The sequence below is a fragment of the Schistocerca cancellata genome, chromosome 2, assembly GCF_023864275.1.
Source record: "Schistocerca cancellata isolate TAMUIC-IGC-003103 chromosome 2, iqSchCanc2.1, whole genome shotgun sequence".
NCBI classification, from domain to species: Eukaryota; Metazoa; Arthropoda; class Insecta; order Orthoptera; family Acrididae; genus Schistocerca; species Schistocerca cancellata.
Genome location: NC_064627.1, coordinates 585,929,638 through 585,948,446, shown reverse-complemented (window position 1 = coordinate 585,948,446; position 18,809 = coordinate 585,929,638). Strand labels below are relative to the sequence as shown.

The 18,809-nt window shown below is 43.2% G+C and overlaps 1 protein-coding gene across 1 annotated transcript in view; it reads left to right on the top strand.

Annotated features, from left to right (window-relative positions):
• Positions 1 to 18,809, top strand: part of LOC126156694 (putative SLC9B1-like protein SLC9B1P1) — a 110,055-nt gene that overhangs the window by 69,774 nt on the left and 21,472 nt on the right. Inside the window, exon 7 of the mRNA XM_049916327.1 lies at positions 5,255 to 5,361. Within this exon, the coding sequence (XP_049772284.1) occupies positions 5,255 to 5,361 (107 nt within the window). The remainder of the gene's footprint in view (positions 1 to 5,254; positions 5,362 to 18,809) is intronic.

Below are 18,809 nucleotides of genomic sequence, written 5' to 3'. Positions count from 1 at the left end.
TAAACATGTCTACTCTTTTAAAAGAGAATGCATCAGCTATCAGTGGGGTGTGATCATTGGGTGCTTTCCTCACGTCCGTGTACTCACTTTTCACCTCATTAAATTGTAACCCTACTTTCCTTGCAATATTTCTATAAGAAGTTGTCATGAGCTGAAAGTCCTGTTTGCTATCACTTATTAGAAGAACATCGCCCCCACAAGCAAGCCGATTTATTATGTTATTACCCAGTTTTATTCCAGCTTGCTTTAATATTTGGTGTTCTCTGTCTGTCTTTTCTAAAATTAAATTAAAACTTATTGGAGGTAAGGCGTCTCCTTGTCTAAGACCATTCTGACTTCCAAATGCTCTGACATTCTTGTTGTGATCCTTACTCTGCAATAAGTTTCCACTAAATACACTTGTACTAGACGTATTAATTTTTTGTGGAAACTGTAACTTTTTGAAGACAATAATAATAAACTGATTCCAATAAAATATGCGAGCTGTTTTAATACAATGATAAGTCCGTAAAGTTGAGAAGTACAGGGCGGTTATCATTAAACTTCCGCTACTTGAGTCAGCGTACGCGGAAAACTATTTACCGTATGGGTACCCAACGTTACAAGAGCGACGTTCAGACTGTGCGCTGCAGGATTTGCGGTGTTAATTGAGTTAGTGTCGCGACTTCTCATTAGGCGCCGGTACTGGTTCGGCGGTGTAGTGTTGAGACACAAGCTTCAGTATACAATACAGTTGCTCACAGTCAACATGGGTCTGGAGAAGGTGAGCAGGGCTTTAGTCGTAAAGCTATTTTACTAAAACAACAGCGCTGCGGCTCTTCGCGAGTATCGACGCCTTAAAGGAATGCGGAGATGATTTCCTTTCGAGCAGGTGTTCAAGAACATGATCCGTAAGTTGGAACTAAATGGCGATTTGCGAATTGCTCGTGAGAGACGCTGACGCCAATTGTTGAAGAAGTTACTGTGCCATGGCTGCAAATATTGAACACAATGTGCGATCTTCAAGCAGTGCACGAGCTGTGTCACGACTGCTGTACATTCCATGGTCCATCGTTCGAAAAATCTTGCGTATAATTGTGAAATTGTATGTCTGCTGTGGTCCCAGAGTGTAGACGGCCGTCACAAAAGCAACGTTTGTAACATAGGACGCAAACATTGCAAGCAGTTAATAAATGTCACCCTCTCATGTAGAAATTAAAATATGCTTCTTTCAACAGTTTATTCCTTAGTTCTGCACGTCGTTACAGATGTTTCCACAATGTTTCATTGTCATACGATCTTTCGTTTTTCATGGGAGCGCTCTCAAGTAACGAAACCGTAATTATAACGACCCTGTACGCGTGTCATGTAAGTAATTTCATCACTGTAATCGTACTAAATACATTCGAAAGCCTGCAGCAGACAAAAGCAATCAACCGACAGAATGCGAGCGCATCCGCGAATGGCTTGGTAACAGTGCCTGAAACATTCAGCAAGAGCGTGGCCGTGCTACAACATGGATGTAAGCAGAGTGGAACAGCGAGCATAGGCGAGCATATGTGAAAATTGCCTTTTTCGCTGACAGAAGTGCACAGTATGAAATGATAATTAAATCAAGACCCTAAGCTGTCTACAGGCGTTGATATACATCAACGGGGACGGATGAAAATGTGTGCCCCGACCGGTACTCGAACCCGAGATCTCGTGCTGACATGACATACGCTCAATCCACCTGAGCCACCGAGGACAAAGAGGATAGTGCGACTGCAGGGATTTATCCCTTGCACGCTCCCCGTGTGACTCACATTCCCAACTTAATGTCCACACGCTACATTCGTAGTGCCCCTGCCTATTACATTCATTACCCGCGTCAGGCAATCTTACCAAGTCCCGTAAGAGTTCCGGCAATGTGTGTGCATCCAGCACAGAAGAAGCTCAATGTCCGGTTAACCTTAACGTCATGTGGAACTACGATCGGCTGTGGATAACGGCAAAAACGTCCGGCACTGGTGGATAATGCAGTCATACTCCATAATAACGCTACAGCCCACACTGCAGACATTATCAAGAACTGAATACAACGAGAGGAGAGGAAAATTCTCTCCCACCCCTCCTACTCATCAGGCCCCAGTTTATGGGACTTCGACTTCATTGCACAACTGAAGAAACCATTCGTGGGATTCACTTTGCAAACGGGTCGGATACCGTCACGGCATTTCGGCGACAGGTGGCACACATTGATGGCAATGCCGACGGCACACAACACCTTCCCTATCGTTGGCAACGCTGTTTGGGTCCACTGGAAGACTGTCTTGAAAGACAGTAGTTCATTTTAATTCATTTTTGTTCCATTTGTATTTGTGCACAATACATTTATTCAGAGTTCCAGTGCGTGTGTTTTATTTTGCCCTCCGCCACGATCTCCTGTGCTGGAACCTTATTTTATGTTGGCGTTCAGATACACGTTGTTCAACGCTCATCGTGGAATTCTCATATCGCATTATGTAAGATATACCATAGTTGTCATGACTTATGAAATGACCCTTGTGTAATAGCAGCAACCTCTCTAATCTGCGGCAACGTCATAACTTGCACTATGTAAGATCGAAATCTGCAGTCACCATTATCAGTATCGCACTCAGCACTACGACTGTGAACACTGGTTACAGACTACGATTACGCGAGCGCGTAAATGAGAGGAATGCTGTTTTTTTCCTGTGAACTTCCCGGCTGTAACTGTGAATGCGCATTTTCACGTGGCCGTAATATTACTTGTCACGTCACAAGCCCACCTACATGAACAGACCCTCACCCAAGCAATTGAGAGGTATCTTGTCTTAAACAAAGCTTGTAGCTTCTAGAAATCCTTGCCATGTTTTAACCTCTTAGTTTCCATGCTACCATGTCCTCAAAGATGGTTCAAATGACCCTGAGCATTATAGGACTTAACATCTCAGGTCATCAGTCCCCTAGAACTTAGAACTACTTAAACATAACTAACCTAAGGACATCACACACATCCATGCCCGAGGCAGGATTCGAACCTGCGACGGTAGCTGTCGCGCGGTTCCAGACTGAAGCGGCTAGAACTGCTCTGCCACACCGGCCGGATACCATATCCTCAGTAGTTGTGAAATTTGAAAATAGATACATGTAATAATACAAAATCTTCTACTAAAATATGTTTTTGGCGTGAGGGGTCATGACTCTCATGACCATCGCACCCCCACCCTCCCCTTTGATCTCTGCCTAGCTACCTCTCTTCTGGTTTCGAAATTTCACAGTTCTCCTGTATACCTCGCTGAGCCAGCGCTTCTGCAAGGAAGAATAATGTCGTGAAATGACTTAGGCACAGCCTAAGGCATTGTTTAAAGAACTAATATTTCACTCTGTAGCAGAATGCGCGCCGTTTTGAAACTTTCTGTCACACGAGTTTCTGAATTAGTGTCTCACAGCTATAGCACGCCATTAAGTGTCGATTTTAAACAGTTTTAATGTGCCAGGTAGTTTGAATACAGGGCACACTCCGCTGCAAGGTCAAAGATTCACTTTAGACACGTAAAATTCTTTCCAGAAGGGCGAATCTCTGTTAATGACCTCCGGAAAGTTTCGGTGGAAACAGCAGTGACAATAAAAATTAATGAATGAGGCCCGGAGGAGTGTTCAGGTAGCCTGAAAGTAAAGGTGACTGCAGGTGATAGGCCGCAAATCTACGTCTGAGTCCCGGTCTGGAACAAATTTCATTAGTTCGTTTTCTGCAGCTCTGCTGATTCAGTGTGCCGCTTATGTGGCTATATTTTAAGGTACTCCACCAACATAAAAAAACACTTTCACCCCTCGTCTGTTCTAAAAATCCGGCCTATGTGTCAAAACTTGGTTTGTTTTAGGACTGAGTGGCACCTACACTGTGCGTACCTCGCTTTTAAAGGAGTTGAACTTCTGATCTTGTGTATTTTGAAACTGCTGACTCTAGTAGTCATCATGTTACATTCTCGCTGCTGTGAAGTACCTCTCAGGTTTTCATTTACATTAGCTGAAGTTGTATCTATAGCACAATCTCCTCCATTCCACATACTTACTTGCTCTGCCGCTATAATTAAGCCGCTTGCCATTAGCTGTGGCGAAATGGGATATTTCTCCACTTCGGTTGTAATACTGCTTGAAACTATGTAGAGCCTATGGAATAAATGAATAGAAATTACACTTAAAACAGTACCACCAAATCATAAAGCCGATATCGCCTTGGGCCAAACTGCCGTCATGGACCGTGCGGCTGGTCCCGGTGGAGGTTCGAGTCCTCCCTCGCGTATGGGTGTGTGTGTGTTTGTCCTTAAGATAATTTAGGTTAAGTAGTGTGTAAGCTTAGGGACTGATGACCTTAGCAGTTAAGTCTATAAGATTTCACTTACATTTGAACATTTTGAACTGCCGTGGTGTAGTATAACAATCGACATACTAATAGTAATGAAAAACACATGCCAATAATTCTTACACTGTGGGTACTTCGTTTCGATCACAATGTATTTCCTTTCTACACTATATAACGACCATTAAAAAACAAAATATATTGTTACTCCACGTAAATTTACTTGTTGTACATCTGGAAGTTACTTTATTTGGGTACCGTAAGTCAAATGGTACTGCATATCAGACTTAAAGTAGAATTTCTGTGTAATGTGTATAAATCTCAAATCGATTAGATAACTTTCACTGATTGAGCAACAAAACTCCTATGTGCAGTAACACTTAGCGACTGCGTTTTTAGGCCTCTGTAACATGTAGGTATAATTATGTTCACAGACCAATGACACGCGGTAAAAGAAATGATGTGTTTGGAACATAATATCGTTTTACCATAAGTGATGCGTTCATAGAATACAATATCCAGTTGATAAGAGTAATGGCCACCGCTTTCTGCACCTTACGATGAGACTGTTGGTTAGTGCATGGGATTAGCAACTACATAAAACTAATTTTGAAAGCAATTTCTGCTGGATTATAGATGTTACTACCAAATAAGGCTTTCGTTAAATTAGGGTTATGGCAAGTTAGAGATAGAATAATGTTAAAGCTTTATTTTTATTATTGCACTATTATTGTGAAAAACTTGTTACTCTAAGTACAAAATGGGTCTATTTTAGCTTCGCTATTTTCAGGAAGCTTACTAACATTTTTTCAGGTTTTCACGGAACACATAAAAAAACAGTATTACAATCAAACACAGTATTACATATAATGTAACAATGTTTTAAGCCCTGTCTCTTCTTTCCTGCAGGAAACCTCACCATGAAGATTATTGAAGGACCTCTCGGAATTATCATTGGCCTCGCTTTCGGTATCATCTGGGGCGTCATTCTGTACTTCTTTCCAAAGCCGGAAGATGTAAGTTCAAATATACTGCCATAAACTTCCTGCGTTAGTTTTTTAACCAACCGCATTGTTAAAAAAAAAGAAGTATCAAAGGGCCCTTCAATGAATGCTGATTATCGAGAGTCTATGACGATATCGAAGACTCTATTGCTTTAGCTGGTCCGTGAAGTGTACTAATTATGTGAGCAAAGTGAGTCAGTGTGCAATTTATAGACCACTGTTGACGTAACTCCCGTGCCTTGCCCTATGAAACCGTTCTACAAATCTCAGCGTGGTGGTGACATTGTGACGTCTTTGCAGTGTCGCACGAGTAACAGCATGAGTCATTCCCAAGGATGAGTCGTGTGTAATGAGAGGCTAAATCCGCGATCCAGGTGTTGGTTACCAGGATGTTCCATTCCCACTACACCACGGACGCCAGTACTAAAAGCGCAAAGCTTCACTTTCAAGCAAGCGTTAGAATTATGTATTCCGGTGTATTATATATAGTTGGCGTATCGTAATTAATAGTAAAAACTGACACAAGAGAAAACATGTGATAACAGAAACAAAAACGTTCCAGTAAACATGGCTCTCCCGACATTAATATGACGCGTTGTCCTATTTAAAACAAATGAATCTGCAATTATCGACCCAGTTGTGTAATTCCTTCGAGCTGTGTCTTTCTTGTCTTAGACTGTATTAACTGCCCCTTTAATTAATCTCCAATTTCACGCAGGCTACATAACCAAAAAACACAATACTGCTTCAGCACGTTGTATGTTACAATATGTGTTCCCCTTGTCGTCCTCGCATTTGAATGCAATACTGCATTCGTCTCATAGCGAATTACGAATTCTTTCAAACGACTCCGGATTTTCTAGTAAATCTCCACAAGACCGTATAATCCGGTGTCCCGGTTCCTCAATCATAGCAACAGCAATGCTGTATACTCCAATGCTGAGACGACCCCTTACAGTAAAATCAAGCGCACTGAGGTCAGAAATCGGAGTCTACGGTTCAGCCCCTGCTCGATCTATCGATCTTCGAGTATGCTGGCGCATTAGATGTTGTCTTACATCCCTAACAAGAGGTATCAGTACTCCATCATGCATGTGCTACATTCCCTGGCCACTGGGTATGACTGAAACATGAGCCCAATTATACGGACACCTAACCGAAATACAGTCTAAGACAAAAAAGACACATCTCGAAGGAATTACACAAATGGGACGATAATCGCCTGATGTGATGCATATGTATAGATAAACGAATTTCAATTTCAGAAAAATATGATGATTTATTCAAGAGAAAGAGCTTCACAAACTGAGCAAGTCAATAACGCGTTGGTCCACAAAAGGCCTTCTGAAAGGAGTTATTCCGCTTGGCACTGATTAACAGGGTTGTCGTGCCGGATTGTGTCCAACTGACGCGATAAATCGGCAAAAACCCGAGCTGGTTGGATGGCTTCGTCCATATACAATACTGGGCATTAAAATTGCTACACCACGAAGACGCGAAATTTAGCCGACAGGAAGAAGATGCTGAGATAAGCAAATGATTAGCTTTTCAGAGCATTCACACAAGTTTGGCGCCGGTGGCAACACCTACAACGTGCTGACATGAGGAAAGTTTCCAACCGATTTCTCATACACAAAAAGCAGTTGATCGGAGTTGCCTGGTGAAACGCTGTTGTGATGCCTCGTGTAAGGAGGAGAAATGCGTACCATCACGTTTCCGACTTTGATAAAGGTCGGATTGTAACCTATCGCGATTGCGGTTTATCGTATCGCGACATTGCTGCTCGCGTTGGTCGAGATCCAATTACTGTTAGCAGAATATGGAATCGGTGAGTTCAGGAGGGTAATGCGGAACGCCGTGCTGGATCCCAACGGCCTCGTATCACTAGCAGTCGAGATGACAGGCATCTTATCCGCATGGCTGTAACGGATCGTGCAGCCACGTCTCGATCCCTGAGTCAACAGATGGGGACGTTTGCAAGGCAACAACCATCTGCACGAACAGTTCGACATTTGTAGCAGCACGCACTATCAGCTCGGAGACCATGGCTGACGTTACCCTTGACGCTGCATCACAGACGGGAGCGCCTGCGATGGTGTACTCAACGACGAACCTGAGTGCACGAATGGCAATACGTCGTTTTTTCGGATGTATCCGGGTTCTGTTTACAGCATCGTGATGGTCGCATCCGCGTTTGGCGACATCGCGGTGAACGCACATTGGAAGCGTGTATTCGTCATCGCCATACTGGCGTATCACCCGGCGTGATGGTATGGGGTGCCATTGGTTACACGTCTCGGTCACCTTTTGTTCGCATTGACTGCACTTTGAACAGTGGACGTTACATTTCAGATGTGTTACGACCCGTGGCTCTACCCTTTATTCGATCCCTGCGAAACCCTACATTTCAGCAGGATAATGCACGACCGCATGTTGCAGGTACTTTACGGGCCTTTCTGGATACAGAAAATGTTCGAATGCTGCTCTGGCCAGCACATTCTCCAGATCTCTCACCAAGTGAAAACGTCTGGTCAATGGTGGCCGAGCAACTGGCTCGTCACAATACGCCAGTCACTACTCTTCAACTGTGGTATCGTGTTGAAGCTGCATGGGCATCTGTACCTGTACACGCCATCAAAGCTCTGTTTGACTCAATGCCCAGGCGTATCAAGGCCGTTATTACGGCCAGAGGTGGTTGTTCTGGGTACTGATTTCTCAGGGCCTATGCACCCAAATTGCGTGAAAATGTAATCACATGTCAGTTCTAGTATAATATATTTGTCCAATGAATACCCGTTTATCATCTGCATTTCTTCTTGGTGTAGCAATTTTAATGGCCAGTAGTGTAATTCCCCAAACGTTCTCAATTTGGGAGAAATCCGGCGTACTTGCTAGCCAAGATACTGTTTGGCAAGCTCGAAGAGGAGCATTAGAAACTCTCGCCGTATGCATTTAGGAATTATCTTACTGAAATATAAGCGCAGGATGGCGTGCATGGAGGGCAACAAAACAGGGCCTTGAATATAGTCAGCGTATCGCTGTGCTGTAAGGGTGAAGCGGTTGACAACCAAAGGCGTCCTGCTACGAAATGAAATGGCACTACAGACTCTCACTTTTGGGTGTCACGCCACATGACGAGTGACAGTCAGGTTGGTATTCAACCACTGTCTGGGGTGTCTGCAGATACGTCTGGTCATCGAGGCCTCCACACTCATTGACTGGAACAACACTGTCTTCAGCTATGAGTCCAGCTTAGAACTAGACCCCACATCGTTCGCCATATGGCCCGACAACCAGCAATGATGGTCTGGGGTGCCATTACATTTCATAGTAGGATCTTTTTGGTTGTCAACCGCGGCACCCTTACAGCACAATGGTACATTGACGTTATTACACGCCCGTTTTGTTGCCTTTCATGGTAAGCCATTCTGGGCTTACATTTGAGCAAGATAATGCCCGGCTGCACATGGCGAGATTTTCTACTGCTAGTCTTCGTCCCTGCCAAACCCTGCCCAGGACAGCAAGGTCACCGGACCTCCCTCGGCTGGGAGCATTATGGGCAGCATCCTCCAGCCAGCACGGAATTTTGGCAATCGAATGCACCCGTTGGACAGAATTTGGGATGGTATCTCTCTGGAGGACATCCAACGCCAAGCCGAACAACTGGTTGCATAAGGGCCAGACGTGGGCCAACGCATTATGGAGTTGCTTAGTTTATGAAGCTGCTTCTCTTGAATAAATCGTGCGATTTTTTCTATAATTGTAACCGTTTATTTGTCTGTACACGTACATCACATCAACTGATTTCCGTCCCATTCGAATAATTCCTTGGTGGTGTGTCCTTTTTCTTGGTCTTAGGATGTGTTTCCATTTCAAATACATTTGTATTAAACCAGGACAGTATTCCAAAGTGAACCGTGTCGGCATTCGCTATTAATTGTGAGGCACTATAGAGAATTTCTCATTCATCGTTTAGTATGGCAAACGCGAAACTTGGTTGCCTCACATTAAGCGGGTGGATAAAAATATGGAAACACCAAACATAGAACATTACCGTGCCTAATACGTTATAGGAAAACCATTGGTATACGGAACAGCTTCCAGTCGTCTCGGAATGCATGAATACAGGTCCTGGATGGTTTTCAATGTAATCTTATACCATTTATTCTGCAAAATAGTGGCAAGGTCAGGTAACTACTATGGAGGTGGACGGCGAACACGCAGGATTCTCTCCACAAGTAGACCACAAAGATTCAATAACATTGAGTCTGGTAACTGTGTTGGCCAGGGGAGATGCGATAGTTCATCCTCGTGTTCACAAAACCAGTACTGGGCGATGCGAACTGTGCCAACAGCGTCTTGAATACAGCGTCACCATTGGAGAACAAACATTGTACCATGGGTTGGACATGATCAGCCGAAATGGTCACATAATCCAAGACAGTGGTGCAACCCTGCAGAGCAACCATGGGGCCAATAGAATACCGTGCTATGGCTGCCAAAATCATCACTGAACCACGCCATGTTTTACTCTTAGGACTTAAATTCGGCCAGAAATTGGAAGCATTGGGAAATAAGACTCATTGATTTATAGTCCAGGTTTTATGGCTTCGGCACCGCGTTTTTCTGCTGCGGGCATTTGCATCACTGAATTCCAATTCACTGCTTATGGAGGTCCCTACGTGCTGCTATAGGGCTGAGAGGGTTCTCGAGTTCGACATACAATTAACCAGTGATTTTTGCAGCTTTCATCCTCTTATTTTTCGCCACAACCTTATTCAGGTCATTCAACACACACTTTCCTCCGTGTTGTCACTTAGCGGATGATGTTTTTCCATTTTCTCTGCATACAGTATAAATCTTCGATACGGTGCCTCTTGAAAAATTTTGGCCAACTTGATTGCGTTGTTTTTCGATTCCGCTGTATTGTTCCTTTTTAACGATAAATTGAATATTCTGAGATAAGTTAGCAGATGTTCCCATAGCCCGTCTCTTCTTCTGGTATAATATCTAGTGCAGTGGCGCAATGGTAAGGCAGGGATCTCGCATTCGGTAGTAACGGGGTTTGAATCTCGGTTACGACACCCAAGTACAGATTTTTGTGGTACTCCTCTACTGATTAACAAGAGGTACCGCTATGGTCGCTCTGAAAAACGCACATTCGATTTACTTCCTCATTTTTGTCCTATCAGAGCGTATTGTCGGTTGAACTTCAGACCTTTATATTCGTGCCTCTTTATAAACTGTGAATAAAAATTTTTCTTTAAGTCTTGTTCTATTCTTGTTTGTATCTCTTTGGGAAAAGTTTCCCCATTCATTTAGCTTCTACACAAAGTTTCAAATACTTACAAATACTGTTCCCGTTTCTCCATCGTCGGCATCTGACATCTGTGTGCTGTTGTGCTCCAGACGAGCAGTATGCAATTATAGTTCTCAATTAGAACTCAAAATTTAATACCGACCTCGTCCTTTTCTTGAATAAAGCTTTCTTTATCTGCACCAACTTTCTCATCCGTACTCAATACGCGACGAAAGCCGTGGGATAGCAATATGAATGTATACAGATGGCGGTAGTATCGCTTACACAAGGTATGAAAGGGCAGTGCATTGGCGGAGCTGTCATTTGTAGTCAGTTGATTGATGCAAAAAGGTTTGTAACGTGATTACGGCCGCACGTCGTGAATTTTAAGACTTTGAACGTGGACTGGCAGTTCCACTTCGGAAATCGTTAGGGAATTCAACATTCCAATACGCACAGTGTCAAAAGTGTACTGAGAATACCAAATTTCAGGCATTATCTCTCACCAAGGCCAACGCAGTGACCTACGGCCTTCACTTAACGACCGAGAGCAGCAGTATTTGCGTAGAGTTGTCAGTGCTATCAGACGAGCAACACCGCGTGAAATAAACACAGAAATCAATGTGAGATGTGCGACGAACACAACGGTTAGGCCAGCGCGACGAAATTTGGCGTTAATGGGCTATGGCAGCAGACGACTGACACGTCTGCAGCTCCTCTCCTGGGCTTGTGGCCACATCGTTTGGACCTTGGCCTGGACAGATTAGTCCTGATTTCAGTTGATGAGAGCTGATGGTAGGGTTCGAAAGTGCCACAGGCTCCACGAAGCCATGGACTCAAGTTGTCATCAAGGCACTGCCCAAGCTGGTGGTGGCTCATAACGGTGTTGGCTGTTTACGTGGAATGGACTGGGTTCTCTGGTGAAACTGAGACTATCATTGACTGGAAATGGTTATACTTGGCTACTAGGATATCATTTTCAACCGGACAACAATTAATTTTTATGGTTGGCGAATTACCGTGTCACTGGGCCACAAATGTTAGCAATTAGCTTGAGGAATATTCTGGACAGTTCGAGCTACTGATTTGGCCACCCAGATCGTTCGACATGGATCCTATCGAACATTTATGACACATAATGGAGAGATCAGTTTGTGCACAAAATAGTGCACCGGCAACACTTTCGCAATTGTGGACGGCTATAGAGGCAATATTTCAGCAGGGAACTTCCACCTACTTGTTGAGTCCATGCCACGTCGAATTCCTGCAGGATGTCAGGCAAAAGGAGAACCGACACTATGTTAGGAGATATCCCATGACTTCTGTCAGCTTAGTGTATACGCTAAGCGGCTGTCAACTAAACAATTTTTCCATGATTTTGTTACTTTCTGCCCGATAAGCTGTATACGGGTGAAACCGAGCCACTCTGACAAAATTTCGGAAGTTGTTAAGGGATATTTTATGACTATTTTTTCATATGGGATTTGTGGTCTCCTGTGGCTCGCTACATAGTAATTGAATTTTATTTGATTTATTTCCCCTATTTATCTTTGTGCCTGTATTACGCTGCAAGTATCCGCACAACAGTGGGAACGTCGACGGTATGCGATGTGTGTCTTGTATGGACACAAACTTGTTTCATTTACCCACAGTACTTGCAGTTGACAACAGTAACGTGCACATTTCTCTTCGCCCTCAAACTTGCCTCACTACTGCTGGGGTCGGCCACCGGTGTGCTTTTCCGACAGTGTCAGTTGTACGTTGTCTGTGATACAAAGAAGTACGGACAGATTCAGTGCTGAAGAGCTGCTCGATGTACCCCTCGCGTATGGGTTCACTAAATGTAATGAAAGAGCCCAAAAAGTGTATGGTCAGCTGTTACCGTACATAAGGCAATCTCATCACAATACTTTTGCATCCGGAGATAGTGCTGTAGGTTTTGAAATAGCATATTAGAGCGTTTTTCATTATTGCGAAAATATTTTCGTGAAAACAAAGATAACCGGCGTAACAAACCGGATACATCACAGTTGCATCAAATTCAAATGGCTCTGAGCACTATGGGACTTAACATCTAAGGTCATCAGTCCCCTAGAACTTAGAACTACTTAAACCTAACTAACCTAAGGATACCACACACATCCATGCCCGAGGCAGGATTCGAACCTGCGACCGCAGCGGTCGCGCGGTTCCAGACTGAAGCGCCTAGAACCGCTCGGCCACACCGGTCGGCACAGTTGCATTATTACTGTCTAACAAGCCACCGAAGATCACAAGTCCTTTATATCAAAATATTCACAAATGTCCCTGAACAACAGCTGAAATTTTATCAGTGGAGCTCGGCTTCACCCAGTGAAAAGGAAAAAACTTCGACCTATTTGTAATACTGTCATATTGTACTTTCACATTGTAAGAGCATAGCCGCTTGTCGCGATGCGATGGCAGCTTGGTGCTTACTTTGCTTGGCATGAGCATTTAACACCTCACCCTACACTGGGCTGAACCGCATTACCTTGAAGAGATGGCAACCGCATGTCAAGCGTTAGTCGTAATGTGTCACCCACGCCGCGCAGAGTCAACGTGTGTTTCTCTATCAGTCAGGTTTTCGCAGTCGCCTAACTTTTAGGGCGCGTAAAAATTTTATTCCTTACTCTGAGTAAACAGTTGCTTGGTATCATAATTAAATGTAATAAAACAGTCATCTGTACATATTACTAAATTAAAAGTCCCACTCCAGGATTTGTTGTCAGTCTGTCAAGGCTGTTTTTAGAAAACTACTGTAGGGATTTTGATACGGTTTTCACTGATGAACTATGAGGAAGGTTTGTCTCTACACAAGCTGATCAAAAGTAGGCGGAGGCTCCTATGTAATGCGGAATTGACCACTACTTGTCACGACAGGTGGACCCGCCAGTGTAGAAGAAGAGGTAGAGTATTGCGTTGTCCGTAGAGAACCAGTAACAGCAGAAGTGTCGAACAGGAGAACTCATTGACTTCTATCGGGGATGTTACCTGAGTAAAAAATAGTCAAAGATATTTCAACCAGGGGCGCCCGCTGAGGAAGGGGAACGGGTTCAAATGGCTCTGAGCACTATGAAAGGTCTCTGTTGGATTCCTTTCATGTTTAATTTCTTAAATCTGTTGCCATTTATGGAATAAATTCCTCTTCTAAATGTACTGTGGCGTTTCTGACTATCTGGGAGGAGACTGAGCAGTGGAACGTGTTACTTTTACACATAAACAAGAACGATCTATCACACTACTACACTTTAAAGCACAGTTTATATGTAATTCTTATATGTAATTCATGTCACACAGTCTCATACGGAACCTACATCCGCTTTCTTTTATATACTGTATATGATAAGATACTGTCATCCCCCTTCCCTTTTGTGTGAGAGGATGAATGAGCATATGTATTTCTAGTTGCATGCTTGAGGGTAGCAGACAAGGCTGTCTGCTAGAGAACAGTAGGACCAACATCGGAACAGGTAGCTACGCTTCCTAAAAGCAAAGAGGTTTCTATCCTTAGTATGGTCCTGTCCGTCCGTTGTCATGTTGGTATAGGAAGCTGCCCCTCTGGCCACTTCCATTGGTCTTTGAGAGCCACCCTCAGGAAGCACGCTCGGCAGTAGGGCAGTTGCAGTGTGGCCGTGGCGAGCGTCTGAAGTGGTAAGATCTCCGGCTAAGCGCGTGTCTGTTAAGTCCGTAGGACAATGGATTTCTTAAGTTCAGCCTAACTGAAAATTTAATCACCTTGATTTCAGGTTTAGCTCTAAAATATCTAATGCTATCTTAAAGTGCAGCGGAGTGGAATTCTCGTGTTAAATTCAGATTATTTTGCGGTAGTTGCTTTGTTACTACTTTGTGAGTAAAGTGGAACCACGTGTTGATCAGTAACTCTAACTAAGTTCATCAATCTTAAATCCGAATGTGCGTGAGATTATAACGTCTCGTCTTGAGAATATTTTTTTTAATATAGCAACTTTTCTTTATGCTTTTCTTTATGTTCAACCCACGTGCGGTGTACTTTGCGAGACCACTACCACGTGCTTATATAACTGTTTGACCCATCAGGTTAATAGTAAGACGTTAGTAACCAGTTCAAGGTTTTTCTTTTGTCAATTGCTTTTCGATCTAATGTATTTTAATTATCAAAATTATTGTGGAGTTGTACGCTTTGTGTAAACCAAGTTGACCACGTGAAGCATGTGGTGTAATCATCAAAGTAGCCCTCAGCTATTCTTTTTGCGAAGACTTCACAAAGAGTTAATATGAATTTAGTATACCAGTGTGTGGTAATTACATGACGGACAGGATTGTGGTATGAACGTAATTTCTTTGGGTAAAAAACTGAATCTGTTGGTTGTGGTTAATTTCTTCTTGCTTATGTTTCAATGTTCTTCGTGTGTGATTTTATGAATGCAGTGTTGTATACAGTCTCCCAATCTTGGCTCCATATTTTATGTGTTCCGTAAAATTACAATCTCACATTTTTTTTTAATCGTAAATAAGGCACCAGCTCAGTTATAACTCACGTATAATACGCTGAAATTTCAATGAACAATCTTAAAATAAATTTCCAAATATAAACTGATTTCTTTCTTTTTATTTAAATTATCCTTTATATATATATATATATATATATTACCGGTTTTGTATGACTATTAAAAGATTATCATTAATGTTAGTCTGGTTGGTAAACCAAGACTAAATATCTGATGAAACAGTTGCCCAGTAATCCACGGTTAACGTCCCCAGACAGATCACGGCTTTTAACCCAGCTTTTATTGTCTATTAGCACCGATCTCAGCATAACAAAATTAAAGTTACAATATTACACATCAGCATACCAAATTAAAGTAACAATATTACACATGGCGACCCTGTTCTGTGTTTCCGCTAGACTCTGGAATCTCTGAAATGTTAGATTGCGAGCGTGTTATAATCTTAATTTTTTTTCCCTACAGCGCTCAAACAACTTCTGCGTTGTTTCCGAGCAGACTTTCAAAAGATTCACGGCGTTGTTGATCGGCGTTGCGTTGTTTGTCTTGTTTTGTTTTTTATACTTGTGTGTTTTATATGTCTGTGTGTTTTTTATTCTCGCTTGTAAATTCCACTGTTTCGATCTAAGATAAAAATTTGTTTTGCGTGTGAAAAAGTGCGTACTAGGTTGGGTATCTTTTGTGTGACTGTCGTAATTTTTGTGGGACACATTTATTTTGATTAGTGTGTCGCATACCGGTTATAAATTGCACTAATGCAGACACGTAACCAAACTAAAAGTAAGCGGTCCGACAACCTAAGCAACATGGACCAAGGGGATAATTTAATTTCGAATGTTAACGCGTCGGGCGGTTCCGAAAATGCAATGGGGAATACTTCAGACGAAATGCAAGACAGGACGAACGGGCTCACATCAGAGCCACAAATTAATTTGCCTCCAACTAACCAAATTGATTTGGCAGAGCTCATGAAAGCCTTATTGCAACAAAATAAAGAATCATTTGAAAAATCGTTCCGAGAACAAAAAGAATCATCAGAAAAATCGTTCCGAGAACAAAAAGAATCATCCGAAAAATCGATCCACGAGCTAGGCGAACAAATGACGCAGAAATCAGAAAAATCGTTCCGAGAACAAAAAGAATCATCCGAAAAATCGATCCGCGAGCTAGGCGAACAAATGACGCAGAAATCTGAAAAATCGATCCGAGAGCTAGGCGAACAAATAGACGAAAAACTAATCCAGCAGACAAATAAAGTCGACAAGTCGATGCAGAGAGTGTCCGATGATATCTCACAAAGAATAAACAATCTGGCAAGTGAGATAAAAAGTGATATTATGAAAGAATTAGGCCGTACATTTGAACAAATCGATGATCGTCTGCAAGCCTTAGAACAGAGCAAGCGGAGGGGCGATGCCGAATCTAAAGAAAGCGAAGAACGGCTGCTTAGGAATTTCCAAGAGCTGAGGGAAGAACGCCAAAGGGAGCACCAGCAGGTACTCTCGACAGTCCGAGAGGCGGAAACGCATTGTCCCACGTCCGTTAGCAACACAATAGCGGACAACAGTTTAGCGATCCACGCGTTGGAACAGCAAGTAGAACAATTGAAGCAGACTGGGGCGGAGGACAAGAGACAAATTGATGATAAGATTGCGGCATTAGCGGACATTGTAGGCACGATGAAGCTGACGGAAAGCGAGAACAATACTACACCGGTAGCTGCCGCAGAGACCGCAGAAGTGCGTTCGCTTCTGAGATTTCAGAAGGGACAGTTCGAAGTGAACAGGCAAAACAGAGCTGTAACAGGCGAATTACAAGAACGCGTGGCGCATCTGGAAAACCGCATGGCGTGTGGTTCCGAACTCGGCAATAGCATTAAAAATAGCCGTACGAACAGTGCAGAGAGGGACTCCGGCCACGAGGGAGATTTTGACGACAGGGAAGAATGTAATTTGAGGGGCAGACATGAGAATAATAGAAACATTCAAGGGCCTCGCCAGGAGGAAATGCGGGGATTTGATTTCAAACATTTCCTTACGGTGAGAAAGTTTGAGATATTCCGAAATTCGCAAAAAGGAATACATCCACGAGCATGGCTCGAGCAATTTGAGTTCTGTCTTCCTCCCGACTGGGCAAGTTCACATAAGATAGAATATATGTGTGGCTATTTGGAAGGCGAACCGGCGATTCGCATGAGGTCGGCAGCGCGTCACTGCAACTCCACTCGGGAGTTTCGACAAGCCTTTCTGTCCGCCTATTGGTCGGAAGCGGCACAAGATAGGGTCAAACATGGCATAATTATGCTGCCAAATTTGAACCAGTCTGGTTTCGGCAGCCCTGCACGCCTATTCGACCACATGCTGCAGGCAAATCAATTCCTATACGACCCATACGGGCCTGCGGAACTAATTAGGATATGCATCACCAAATTGCCGATGCACTTGCGGCACGTCATTCTTGCGGGACGATGCAAAGAGGACGTGGAAACGTTTAAGACGCTTCTCCAAGAGTTGGAATACAATACAGGAGAATGCCCGCCTAATCAGGCACAAAGTTATTACGGGGTACAGCAGCGCGACCGCAGTCGTGGCCGTAGTACTAATCAACGGCGTGACTGGTCGTCGCGACGCGAACGGAACAATAATCGGGACAGGCCGTATAGAAACTGGGGTGACAGTCGCGAACACAGGTGGAACAACAGAAATGATCGAGGACGTGGACAAGATCGTGAACGCTACAGGTACGGCAACCAGAATCGATACGATGAATACGGTGGGAATAGGACTGTAGGCGGAGCACCTCATGATGTCGAAATTCGGCCGGCTAACCCTAGACATAATCCAGCAAATGGAAATGAACGAAACCGGCAATGACAAACGATCAGCGCAGAAGGCGCCCAATCGGAACAAATGAGCGACATGGCAAATGAGTAGAGAGGACAGTGAGAAGTAGAGAGGACGGTGAGGATTGATTAGTTTAAATTTGTGACGTATGCATTTTGAATAATATGTTAGTAAAAATAATGATAAAGCTGTTTCTATGTGATTGATTGAAGTGACGTTTTTAGTTATTTTTCTTTCCTTGTGCAATTAGGATTTAGTTTGATTCAAACGTGAAGATAAAAGGTTTCTTTGTGAACGAGTAAAATGCTGTTTATGTTTTTTTTGTGTGTAAATTGAAAAGAGTCGCTCCTGAGGAAAGCAAGATCGTTGCTGAATTAGTGCATAAACTCAGGGGAATATCCGATCTGTGGGTATTATGGGACTGGCAAACCCAGGTCCCCAGCTGTTAGTAGCCGTGTTTCCGATTTTCTGTTTTCAGTGCTACTATCTATCTATTACTATTCTATATCTGTCAGTGTAAATGAGGATCTCTTACTATAGTATGCGTGCAGTATGAAAATTTTAAGATAGGAAAAATCAGGGGAATATCCGATCTGTGGGTATTATGGGTCTGGCAAACACAGGTCCCCAGCTGTTAGTAGCCTTGTTTCCGATTTTCTGCTTTCAGTGCTACTATCTATCTATTACTATTCTATATCTGTCAGTATAAATGAGGATCTCTTACTATAGTATGCATGCTGTATGAATATTTTAAGATAGGAGAACTCTGAGAAAGGAATGAGTAAGTTTGGAATCTTGAAAACAGGATGCGAT